At 34.1% G+C, this 13934-nt stretch overlaps 1 protein-coding gene across 2 annotated transcripts in view; it reads right to left on the reverse strand.

Moving 5' to 3' along the window:
* The window catches only part of LOC116581390 (ATP-binding cassette sub-family A member 3-like), a 124420-nt gene that overhangs the window by 52174 nt on the left and 58312 nt on the right, over positions 1-13934 (reverse strand). For both annotated transcript variants that reach the window (XM_032328554.1, XM_032328555.1), the window contains exons 13-16: positions 11826-11980; positions 11421-11576; positions 10862-11072; positions 5145-5295 (exon numbers count right to left, since the gene is read on the reverse strand). In XM_032328554.1, the coding sequence (XP_032184445.1) occupies positions 5145-5295; positions 10862-11072; positions 11421-11576; positions 11826-11980 (673 nt within the window). The remainder of the gene's footprint in view (positions 1-5144; positions 5296-10861; positions 11073-11420; positions 11577-11825; positions 11981-13934) is intronic.

A 13934-nucleotide genomic window follows, 5' to 3' on the forward strand; every position in this document is an offset into this window, starting at 1 on the left:
TTAAATTATTTTCCACTTAATTCTATTTAGTTTTGCACATTAGTTCTAAACTTACACCATTAATTATATAGAACAGGTATAATCTACCCACATGACAGCGCTTCACATGTTTTAAGCCCATTTTCTTCATTCCCAATGCTTGGGTTTTCAATCAGGATTCACACATTTTCTCTCTTTTTCTTTGATTTTAGTTAAGAAGTTAATTTGTGCATCTTATAAAATTTAGAAACGAATGTACAAAAATGTAAATATCACAATATCATGCCTCATAGATATCTACACTAATACACTAATACATTAATTAATTAATTAATTAATACACTAATATTTTGGCATATTTATTTATTTTTGTTTCCTTTGGCTTTATACAATATAGGACAAAATCAAACTGTATGAGGCCTTAAAATGCACAACTATAGCACTAAGTGGAGATAAATATCCATTAACAGCTTAATGAATACATTCATTCTGGTATGATACTATGAAAGAGAAAGATGTAGTAAAGTGCAGATTTCCCCTCGAGTTATCTGAAAAATGGGAAGTCCTAAAAGTCTTACCATAAACCACTGACCAAAAATGCAGGTAAGTAAACAAAACAAGATTCAGAACATTATTATGATAGGATTTCATTTCTGTTAAGTTATAAAACTAGGGGCGCCTGGGTGGTTCAGGGGGGTAAAGCCTCTGTCTTCAGCTCAGGTCATGGTCCCAGGGTCCTGGGATCGAGCCCCACATCGGGCTCTCTGCTCAGCAGGGAGCATGCTTCTGCCTCTCTCTCTGCCTGTCTCTCTGCCTACTTGCGATTGCTGTCTGTCAAATAAATAAATAAATAATCCTTAAAAAAAAAGTTATAAAACTAATTATTATTATTGTATCCGTATCAATATATGTATGTGATATCATAGTTTAAGCACATATTTAGCTTAGTAAAAAGAAGATCACTCATTTTCCAAAGCAGTTTTACCATTTTATATTTCTATTAGCAATGAGATCCATTTACCATGTTCATATGTTATAAGCTGTCTTTTTAGTTTGAGCCATTCTTGTGGGTGTGTAGTGCTAATGTACTGGTTGGTCTCTTTATTTTTTGCAGGTTTCCTCATAGGGAAAAATTTTTGGCATAGTAGTTCTCTTTTAGTAGTTCTCTTTTCTGCCTAAGTATTGGTCAGATTTTTATTAGTTGATCAGGAATTTCACATCATTTTATCTCATTTTCCTATCCTCCAAACTGCTCTACATTTAGTGCCCTCTTTAATTTGATTGAGACTATATAGCAGAGAATTTCTGAATTTCCATATTGGGAAATTATTTTCAAAGTAGGCATTTCTTATTATTTCTTAGATTAGTGCTTTTATTTCAAAATGCAGTATCTTTTCTACAGCCCATTCTTTTTCCTGCTCATCCTTAGAAAGAGATTGATATTTATTCAGGACTGACTTAAAATCATATAAAACATATGGAGGTAATTCTGTACAAGACCAAAATGAGTTTTTGCATGATTTAGTGATTTATTAGTTATCATTCAAGGTTTTGGGGTGTGTGTGTGTGTTTTGCTCTGAATCAACCATGGGAACATCAGTGTCAATTTCTCAAGTTTAAAATTAGAATGAGATTGGCACATCTCTAGTTTTCTAACTGTCTTGTGTTTTAAACCAACAGTATCACCATGACTATTTGATTTAATCTCTCTTGATTTACTACTGATTTAATCTTACTATTTGGTATAATCTTTCTAAATTTAAGAATCATCTTGTAAACAGAGTCACTTCGAAAAAGGTAAAATTAAGTACATTTTATTTTCTTCCCTTATTTGTTGCAAAATTATTTCACTTGAACTAACATTTATTCCTCTGCAGTCACTTCATAGTGATGTGAGTGTCTCATATGCACTTCATTACAGCTTGGAAACTTGAACTTCTTTACAGCTGTGAGAAGCACACTGAAAATTTCTCCCTTTCTCCCTGTTTGTTCTTGTATTTTATTTTATTTTATTTTATTTTAAAGATTTTATTTATTTATTTGAGAGAGAGACAGTGAGAGAGAGCATGAGTGAGGAGAAGGTCAGAGAGAGAAGCAGACTCCCCGTGGAGCTGGGAGCCCGATGTGGGACTCGATCTCGGGACTTCCGGATCATGACCTGAGCTGAAGGCAGTCGTCCAACCAACTGAGCCACCCAGGCGTCCCTGTTCTTGTATTTTAAATTAAAAGATCATTCTCTTTGGTTGAAAGAATGAATCAAAACAGGAATTGAAAATTTGTCTTTACTTGATGCCGACAGTGAAACTTCCTTTCCTTGAAATTCTTGGTGACAATATTTTAGTCTTTTCTCATTTCCAGGTCCCAACCTCAAAATCTCATGCCTTTAAGACAAGTCAAGGCCAAACTACAGGAAGGTTATCAGGACACTTCCAAAGTGGCCTTGCATAACAATTATCTAGATTTATCATGTATACATTTAATTTCTCTTCTTTTTCTTCCTGGCTAATATGCTGGATTATCTCAAATACTAGAGCTCTTTCTACTATACCAAATACATACTTGTAACCCTCATACATCTTTCCAACTTCACTGCTTAGGAGCTAAACCTGCTCAAAACACCCCAAATTAATATTAAATGAACCGCTTTTTAAATCCTTTGAATAACAGATTGGGGTGATAAAATTCCTGATGATATTCTGTATCAACTCTATTACTTATCTTTGTTTATTGAATTTTAGCTGTCACTCTATTTTTTTCAACTTTGGGATCTGTGTTCAGAATTTCATTTTTGAAGCTTCCAAACAATCTTGGGTTATGTTATAGAAATTTGCTTTTCTATATATCTTATGTATATTCTATATAATGTTAGCTTCTAAGTCTACCAAGATCCTTTCTTCTTTTCTGTCCTGAAGTTCACCACAATGACATAAATTTCCCATAAAATATCTTTTTTTTTTTTTTTGCCTTCAACCAACATTTTCTTGATTAGCAGATTTAGATTTATAGTATTAGTTTGTTTTTAATTACCTCTGTTCCTCCTCCTGCCATCTTTCTAAGAGGTAATTGTTGGCAACAAACCTTAGAGACACATCAGTAGACTTGCTTTGAGGTGAATGAAATATCTGTTGTGTGTCTATACTTGAATTACTCTCTTTACCATGTTATCTTGCTTAAACCTTGTACCAGGAATAGTACATTTCCTCCTTTTAATTTGTAGGTGCTTCATAAAACGGTATTTGTTTCTTTCTTCTATTGCCACCCACTGGTTTCCCTTTATATTTACAGTCTCTAATTCATGAATTTTAAACATATAAATATTTCCTATGTAACACTATTCTGGTAATTTTTTTACGTCTCTGCATATCACTTCCATTCACTCCACTCCCCAGGCAACATTCTAAACTTAAGCTTCATTCCAACAAGTCTCAGCATTGTTTTACAGCAAGTTACAATACTGTTTTAAAATTTCAAGAGTACTTTCCTTGTGAGAGACATTCAATGAATCAGAATACAGATATATGCAACTAAAATGCTTATTCTCTTCATTATTTATTTAAATTTGTAAATTAACCCATACTAGAATAATATCTTACAAAAAGTTACTGTTCAATTACTATCAGTTATAAAAATCTTAGCTGGAATAAAAATCACCAAGAATTCAACCATCATTTCATTTTTTTTCATATTATATTCTGAAAAAAAATAGATTCATAGTGATTTCTTTTCCTTCAAATTGTTTTTTTTCCATTTCTTAGTTTAAAGTATCTCCCTATTAGGGGTACCTGGTTGGCTCAGTCAATTAAGCATCCAGCTCTTGATCTTAGCTCAGGTCTTGATCTCAAGGTTGTGAGTTCAAATCCTGTGTTGGGGTCCATGCTGGATGTGGAGCTGACTTTTTAAAAAACTGTGTTTTGTTTTTTTTAAAATAAAACATCTCCCTGTTAGAAAAACACATTCTTCCCTCATTTCATGACTTCCAAGTTTATTCTGGAGTCAGTACATCATTATATGGCCCAGTAATCTAAAATTAATAGTTCACCTCTTGGATCTTCTTCCTTTTCCTGTTCTCTTAAGCCCCAATGATTAGTAAGAATAGATGATAAAGACCTTCTGCTTTCAAATATGAAGATATGATAAAATATGAAGATACTATAACTATGATGATAAAAGACATCATCTGCTTCAGAATACTTTCATTTCCTCTTTTAGACATTCTTTGAGAATGTCATTTGTGTCCATATGAATGAGGATAGGCAGATAGTGTGATAAGTTTAAGCAAGTGCTTTAACTTTATGTCTCCTTCAGAGAGACTCTGCAGCTTCACATGGACAACAACTATCACAATGGGCCAAAACACCCATTTGGTTCCCAACTTTTCTGAATGAGTCAACCACCATGTATCACTGAAGATACATATCTAGAATTTTATTTCTAATTCTCCATGATATTTAATTCACTCATTCCAGCTTATGGCTAGAATCTTGATTCCATTCTGCTGCTTGATCACACTATTCTATGCTGCTGCTTCTCAAGAACTTTCAAATTTACTAAATGAACAATGTTGACAGGATGCAGTTCCTTTTCCTTCTTTTTCTGCTTTTTGAAACATTCCTCCTTTTCCTAGAAAAGAGGGCATTAAAATCCTTCATATTCTTCTGGAATATGACAACAGGCTTGAGGAAATACTACAGCTACCTACTTATATATTAGAAAAAGATAAAAATATTATACTCTCAAAGTCACTGATGAGTATACTTAGTTTTGGTTTCCCTTTATCAGCATGGTTATCTTAGGTAGAGTTATTATTCTTTGTGACTACCTTTGATGAAAAACTGGGCTAGTGAGTGCAAACTGCCTTTTTAAACTGAGTTCCCATCACCTTGGCTTCAAGAGCCACCACTAAAATCATTTTCATCTCATTTATATTTCTGTTCACTTTACTCACCAATTTTGGTGCCACCAAAACATACAATCAGTAATAACCAATTAAAACCAGGAATCTATAGCCAAATGTGGCATCCTTCTTTTCAGTGCAAGTGACAGCAATGACTAGAGTTCTGGCTTGTTAAATAAACTCTATTTACTAAGACTGAAGATGCCTGGGAAAGCAATAATGATATCTGGTTATCTAAACATTAATCATTTTGCATTCTCTGGACTCATACCTGTGGGTGTACTCTTTGGGTAGAATAAAAGATACTTCTTTATTAACATTCTTCTCCAAAGTGGCTGTTGGTATGTAATACTGAAGCAATTTGGAGATTTCTTCAACATTACAGTGAGCTTCCTTCACCATGACAATGTGGTATCCCACACCTGAGAAAATCCATTTAGAAGAACAAATGAAACAATTTTGTATTTCCAATATTCTTGGGAGACCATAGTTGGCTTTCCATGTTTTAGGTGAGCTAGAAGAAGATAAAGCATGTTAATCATATGACTATAAGTCTAAGAAGTCTAATTAGTACTTCTTTCATAATTTCATTAATTTTCTTAGGGACTGATAGAACAGAGATGGAAAAAAAAATCTGGGTTTTTTTTTTTTTTTGGAAAAAAAACATATATTTGGGAAACTTCCATATATTTGGAAAAAAATATATGGCCTTTTATTCTATTGACATTGAGATCTGAGAAGACAAGGTTAATATTCATTAAACAGATATCTATTTGGAGCCTATTATAAGTAAGGCAGTAAATTAATCAGATAAAAGTCCCTTCCATTGGATATCTGAGAAATCTTTCCAAAGTATTCTCCACGTCCACCAGATGCACTATACTTGTCTTGCAAAGCTGGAGGAAAGTGTAAGAAGTAGGAAAAAAATGTCTCCAGGGCACTCCAGAACTTTGTGGAAAACACTGCAATGGTACTCTGACAGCTCAGGACAGAAAAAGAGCTGAGAGAAACACATCTGTGGTACATTAGCCCTTCACTGCAATGGCCCTTTGAAGGTTAGAGAGAGGGCAGCAGGGTAGACAGAAAACCTTTAAGGTAAAGAAAATAGTGCAGAAATGGAAATCAAAGAGCATCTGTTAGATACAAAAACCTGGGAACTGGACTATAGCTTAAAGAGATCTCCATGATCTCATTCATGTACAGATCCCAACCTCTGCTAAAAGCAAAATCCTGATCCTATTACTAAAACATTTGAAGACAGTGATGGAGAGAATCTATACATAGGTGTAATACATCCCAGTATTTGCTCAAATATAGATTATAGTGACTAAGTCTTCCATAATAGTGGCATAACAGACCAGGGTATACCATTTTCTGGAGATAAATATCAATTACTTTAGTCCCATATTATTATATTCCAAATTTAATCATTTAAAAAAACATGCAAGGAAACTAGAAAATAGAAACCTAAATGTGATGGGAAAAAATAGAGAAGCAGAAATAGAAATGTTTTCCAAACAAAGGAAAAATATTATCTCCAGAATATGACTCTATTAAATGGAGATCTACATAATTTACCTGACAGAGTTTAAAATAACATTATAAAGATACTCACCAAGGTCAGGATACCAACACATGAACAAAGTGAGAATTTCAACAAAGAAACAAAGTATAAGAAGTACCAAAAAGAAGTCATAGAGCTGAAGAATATAGTAACTAAAATGAAAAATTCATTAAAGGGGTTCAAAAGTGGACTACATAAAGTGGACAAAAGGATAAGTGACCTCAAAGTCAAGTCACTGGAAACTGTTCACTCAGAGGAACAAAAAGAAAAAAAAATGAAAAAGAATAAATAAAGCCCAAGAGACTTAGAGTATCACTAAGTAGAGCAATATATACAATATGGGAGTCCCATAATGGAGGGAAGGAGAGACGGAGAGAGAGAGGGAGGAGAAAGAGGAGGAGCTAGAAAGTTTATTCAAAGAAATAATGGCTGAAAACTTCCCAACCAAGGAAAGGAAATGGACATTCAGAGACACAAATGCAAAGGATCTAAACAAGATGAATCCAAAGATATCTACAATAAGATACATTATAAATCAAATAGTAAAAAGTCAAAGACAAAGAGATTTTAAAAGCAGCAAGGGAAAAGCAAGTTGTTACATACAAGGGACTGCTCATTAGCTGATTTTTCAGCAAAAATCTTGAAGGCTAGAGGGCATAACGAGATATATTTAAAGTGCTGAAAGAAAAAATACCAACCAAGAGTACTCTATTTGGTAAAACTATCCTTCAAAAATGAAGGATTTACTAAAGTAAATATTATTACTAAAACATGTTAACAAAAAATAAGATATTCAATGCACAATTACACAATACAAATATATATGTGTACCATCAACAACTAAAATGTTGTGAGGGAAGTAAAGAGAACAGTTTTTTGTATGCAATGGAGTTTAAGTTATCAGCTTATAACATGAAGTTATATTTTATGTTAGTTCCATGATAACCACAAAGAAAATATGTCTAGAAATTACACAAAATAAAGAAATCAAAGCATATCAATACCAAAAAAATCAGTAAAGAAGAAATGAAGACAGCAAGACAGGAAAAGAAGGACACAGAATTATAAGACAAAGAGAACACAATTAACAAAGGAGTACTTCCCTATAGAAATCTGTATTAAATATAAACAGATTAAACTCTCCAAACAAAAAGACAGAACAAATGAATAGATTTAATGAAAAAAGTAAGATCTACTCCTACAAGAAAACACTGGGTAAAATCTTATTGACATTGGTCCTGGCAATGATGTTTTTTGGATATGAAACCAGAAGCATAGCAAAGAAAAGAAAAAATAGACAAGTGTGTCCACAACAAACTAAAAAGAGGATGGGGGTGCCTGGGTGGCTCAGTCTGTTTGGTATCCAATTCTTGGCTTCAGCTCAGGCCAGGATCTCATGGTTGTGGGACTGAGCCCTGAGTCAGGCTATGTGCTCAGTGGAGAGTCTGCTTGAAGATTCCCTCCCTCTACATCTCCCTCCAATCACTCTCTCTCTCTCTCTCTAAAATAAATCAATAAATCTTTTTTAAAAATTAAAAAAATAAAAAGATTCTGAATGACAAAGGAAACAACAAAATGGAAGGCAACCTACAGAATAAAAGAAAATGCTTGCAAACCAAAAATTCCTAGGTGAAAACACAGGATGTAATCTCTTTGATATTGACTATAGAAACATTTTTCTAGCTGGGTCTCCTCTGGCAAGGGAAACAAAAGCAAAATTAAACTATTGAGACTACATCAAACCTAGCTTTTGCGCAGGGAAGGAAATTGCTAACAAAACAAAAAGACAGCATTGTGAGTGGGAGAAGATATTTGTAAATGATATCAAATAAAGGGATAACATCCACAATATACAAAGAAATTACACAACTCAACACCAAAGACCAAATAATCCAATTTAAAAACAGGCAGAAGACATGAACAGACATTTCTCCAAAGACATATAGAAGGCTAATTGATACGTGAAAATGTGCTCAACATCACTCATCACCAGGGAATTACAAATCAGAACCACAAGGAGGTATCACTTCACACCTGTCAGAATGGCTAAAACCACATCTTCTTTACCCATTCATCTGTTGAAGGGCATCTTGGCTCCTTCCACAGTTTGACTATAGTTGACATTGCTGCTATGAACATTGGGGTGCATGTTTACCTTCTTTTCTTTATATCTGTATCTTTGCAGTAGATACCTAGAAGTGCAATTGTTGGGTCATAGGGTGTCTCTATTTTTAACTTCTTGAGGAAGCTCCATACTGTTTTCCAGAGTGGCTGTACCAGCTGGCATTCCCACCAACAGAGTAAGAGGGTTTCCCTTTTTCCATATCCTTGCCAACATTTGTTATTCCCTGTCTTGTTAATTTTGGCCATTCTAACTGGTGTAAGGTGGTATCTCATTATGGTCTTCATTTGTATTTCCCTGATGACTAGTGATGTTGAACACTTTTTCATGTGTCTCCTAGCCATTTGTATGTCTTCTCTGGAGAAGTGTCTGTTCATGTCTTCTGCCCATATTTTGACTGGATTGTTTTTTGGGTGTTGACTGGATTGTTTTTTTTGATCACAGATACCAGTCCTTTATCTATAATGTCCTTTGCAAATATATTCTCCCATTCTGTGGCCTGCCTCTTAGTTGTTTGTTTTTTTTTTAAGATTTTTATTTATTTATTAGAGAGAGACACAGCGAGAGGGAAGACAAGCAGGGTGAGTGGGAGAGGGAGAAGCAGGCTTCCCACTGAGCAGGGAGCCCGATGTGGGGTTCCATCCCAGGACCCTGGGATCATAACCTGAGCCGAAGGCAGACACTTAACGCCTAAGCCACCAGGGACCCTTGCTTGCCTCTTAGTTTTGTTGACTGGTTCCTTTCCAGTACACACATACGATTCAGCCATCAGAAAGGATGAATATTCACCATTTGCATCAACATGGATGGAACTAGAGAGGATTATGCTAAATGAAGTAAGTCAAGCAGAGAAAGACAATTATCATAAGGTTTCACTCATATGTGGAACATAAGCAATAGCACAGAGGAGCATAGGGGATTAGAGAGGATTATGCTAAATGAAGTAAGTCAAGCAGAGAAAGACAATTATCATAAGGTTTCACTCATATGTGGAACATAAGCAATAGCACAGAGGAGCATAGGGGAAGGGGGGGGGAATCTGAAGGAGGAGAAACCAGAGAGAGAGATGAACCATGAGAGACTATGCTCATGGGAAACAAACAGAGTTTCAGAGGGTAGGGGTCAGGGGAGGGGGTAACAGGGTGATGGGTATTAAGGAGGGCATGTGTTGTGATGAGCACTGGGTATTATACGTAACTAATGAATCATTGAACACTATGTCAAAAACTAATGATGTACTATACTATGGCTAACTGAACATAATAATGAAAAAAAGAATGGCTAAAACTGTAATACAAGAAATAATAGGTGATGGTGAGGATGCGGAGAAAAAAGAACCCTCTGGACTGTTGGCAGAAATGGAAACTGATGGAACCACTGTGGAACACATTGTGAAGATTCCTCAAAAAATTAAAAGTAGAACTACTATACGATCCAGGATTTCCACTACTGGGTATTTACTCAAAGAACACAAACATGCCAATTCAAAAAGATATATGCACCCCTATGTTTATTGCAGCATTATTTACCAGAGCTGAGTTATGGAAGCAACCTAAGTGTCCACTCACTGATGAACAAATCAAGAAGATGTGGTAAATATATACAATGGAATATTATATAGCCATAAAAATGAAATCCTTCCATTTGTAGCAACATGGCTAGACCTAGATGGTATCATGCTAAGTGAAATAAATCAGACAAAGACAAATACTGAATAATTTCACTTACATGTAATCTTAAAAAAAAAAAAAAAACACAGAGACAAAACAGACTCAAAGATACAAGAAACAAACTTTGTCAGTTACCAGAAACAGAAGGGGTTGGAGGCCATGCAAATAAGTAAGGGGGATTAAGAGGAGTAAACTCCTGGATACAAAATAAATAAGCAATGCAGATATAATATACAGCATGGGAAATACAGTCAATAATATTGTAATAACTTTGTATGGTTACAGATTGTAACTAGACTTATCATGAGGATCACTCTGTAATAATATATTTATTACAATTATAATATATTTATTAAATTTTATATTTATAAAATACTGAATCACTATGAGGTACACCTGAAAATAATAGGGCACTGTATGTCAATTATACCTCCATACTAAAAATAAATAAACTATGATCATTACTTCAAAGCCCCAATAAAAAGAGGAAATCATAGAAGTTTTGGGGAGACAGACAAAAAATTATGGAAATTATATTAGAATAATATTACTAAGATATCAATATTCATGAAGATTATGTTAGAAGAATATTGAGATATCAATACCCAAAAAATAATCAAAGGGAAAGAGACCGTATATTTTTTTCAGGAAAACTGAAGAGCCACAGCACCGCAGGGATCCCTCGACCATGATGGCTATGCGATCACCCAGGAAGTCAGCTTCATCCATGTAGTGGGTGGTCAATAAGATGGTACGATCCTGTTTATACTGCTGAAGGACATCCCAGGTGGCCCTCCTTGAGGCTGGGTCCATGCCAGAGGTTGGCTCATCAAGTATCACCACCTGAAGACCAGAAGAACAATTTCATAACCATTAAGCATTATGTACTAGTGTCACTAAGATCTTACCACTTATGAGGGTTACTCTGGTTTTGTTTTTCAGTCACTTGTTCAATTAAGCTAAGATAACAAGTTTAGACTAAAACTGAATTAGGAATGCTAGAATAATTCTAAATTTGTGAAAAATTTATTACAATAACTTGATAATGTGAATTCTACATGGGATTTAATTTGTAAGTTTCCTTTTACAGTGTTAGATTTTTATCAGCTCTCAGGTTTTTGTTGGCTAAATTTTTTAGACTAGCTTCAGTGGGGATACATTTTTAGTACCCCCACATTTTTTTTTTTTTACCTTGGAACCCCCTAGAAGTGCTATGATCATGGAGAGTCTGCGCTTCATTCCTCCACTCAGTGAACATGAAAATTCATTACGCTTATCTAGAAGGTTAAAAGCAGCCAGCATATGATCAATTTCCAGAAGACGTGTCTTTCGAGGTATTCCTTTTACCTACAAAGAGAAGCCAGAATTTACATGGTGTTTCCAGCTTTTTCCTTAGAAAAACTTTATACAAAAGTTATATATTTTCTTATATTATTTCTGTAGTGTCTTCTTTCCTTAGCCTGTCTTTATATTTAAAGGAGAATTAATAAAAAATCAGTTTTTGAACTTTCTAAAAATAAGGATATTGATAGTTGGGAATCTACTTAAAGTACATCAGTAGAGTGGGGAAAAAGGAACATATCTTTATTGGCTTACCACACAATAGAAATAAAGGTGTTCTGACACGGTCAAGTAATTAAACAACAAGTTTTGTTGAGGACACAAGCCCAGGCTTTTCCTGATCTGTACCATCTGCTGTGAAATGTCATATCCATTAATATAGGCCTCTCCACTGGTAGCAGGATAGAGACCTAGGGATCAAGCAGAAGACATACTAATACCTTAGCTTTCATGAGGGAACATGACAACAAACTTTTCATTAAAAACTTAAATTTGAAATCTATATATGGATTATTTGTTAGAATTAGCAATATCTCTCAGAAGAAAATTCCATAAAATACTGCTCAATTCCTTGAGCATCTTTTCATATGTCTATTGGTCATCTATATGTCTTTGGAAAAATATATACTCAGGTCCTCTGTTCACTTTTTAATCAGATTGTGTCCCTTTTTTGGTGTTGAGTTTTATGAGTTCTTTACCCATTCTGGATATTAACCCCTTACTGGATATGTCATTTGCAAATATATTCTCCCATTCAGGTTTTCTCTCATGTTTTGCTGATTTTTTCAGTGATACACATATAGATTTCCTTTATTCTCTGCACATTTATCAGTGGGTTTTGATAAATGGTGACCATTATGTTCAATTCCATAAAATTGTATTTGAGGTGATGAGATTAAAAATATTTAATTTTTATTTTTATTTGATTAACTGCATGTTCTAATAGTCAATGAATATGAGTACAAATCACTCAGGAATATAAAAACAATAGAGTTTGTTTTATTAGAATTTAACAGCATTGCCATCAGCTATGTGACATTTATGAATTGTGTAAGGATCATACACTGACCTAGACTATGGTAAACTCTTTTAATTAAAGCTTGAAAATGCAGATAATAAAACTGTTAGAAGAATTTAAATTCTAGTCAGGGGAGATAACACATAATAACCTAAAATAGTTTCAAAATATTTGTATAATTTTTATCCATAGCTCTCATAATTATTGATGAAGTTTAAAGAAGAATATCATTTCAAATCCAGTAACTCATTAATCCTACTTTGCACTTACTGAGGTAAGCATTGAGTATTGTATAGAATTGTGAAATCCCTATGTTTTATACCTGAAACTAACATAACATTGTATGTCAGTTATACTTCATTATAAAAAAAGAAAACATGACCAAGAGGATAAATACGTTCAGAAATATCCATCCAACATGATGTCTCACATTATCCCTGTTGTGCGGCAGTTCCCTCTATTGTCATGTTTATTCCAGAAGTTTTCATTTTCAACAATGCAATCTAATTTTAGATGCACTGAAATGAGACTGTTTAGCTGATAAGCCCCCTTTGACTTATTTCTGTAGTTTAGTGATTTTAGTTTATTTCTGATTTTAGTGATTTGAATCCTCTGTTTTTTGTTTCTTCATTTTTTTTTTTTTTTCCTGGTCAGTATAGCTGAAGGTCTGTCACTTTAATTGATCTTTTCAAAGACTAACTTTTGGTTTCATTAATACCCCTACTTCCTTCTTTTTTCTTGCTTTGGATTTATATGGCTATTCTTTTTTTAAGTCTCTTAAGGTGGACAGATTGTTTAACTGAGAACTTTTTAATGTAGGAATTTAGAGCTATTAGTTTCCCTCTAAGCACTGCTTTGGCTGCATCTCATTAGTTTTGTATGTTATATCATTTTCATTCATGTCAAATATTTCTTCATTTTCTTTGTAATTTCTTCTTTCACTATTAGTATTTAGAAGTGTGTTGTTTAATTTCCACAAATATGTAAATTTATCATTTCTTCCTGTTGTAAATTTATAATTTTACTCCAATGTAATCAGTGACTACACTTTGTGTCATTTCAATCTTTTAAATTTATTCAGGCTTTTTTGGTGGCCTAATGTATAGTCTACTATAGAGAATATTCTACATGTGGTTGAGAACAACATAGATTTTGCTGTTGTTAGATGAAATGTGTATAGATACTTAAAAGATCTATTTTGTATGTATTTTTTTTAAAGATTTTATTTATTTATTTGTCAGAGAGTAAGGGAGCAAGAGCGAGCACAGGCAGACAGAGTGGAAGGCAGAGTCAGAGGGAGAAGCAGGCTCCCTGCGGAGCAAGGAGCCCGATGCGGGACTCGATCC

The sequence above is a fragment of the Mustela erminea genome, chromosome 20, assembly GCF_009829155.1.
Source record: "Mustela erminea isolate mMusErm1 chromosome 20, mMusErm1.Pri, whole genome shotgun sequence".
Lineage (NCBI taxonomy): Eukaryota > Metazoa > Chordata > Mammalia > Carnivora > Mustelidae > Mustela > Mustela erminea.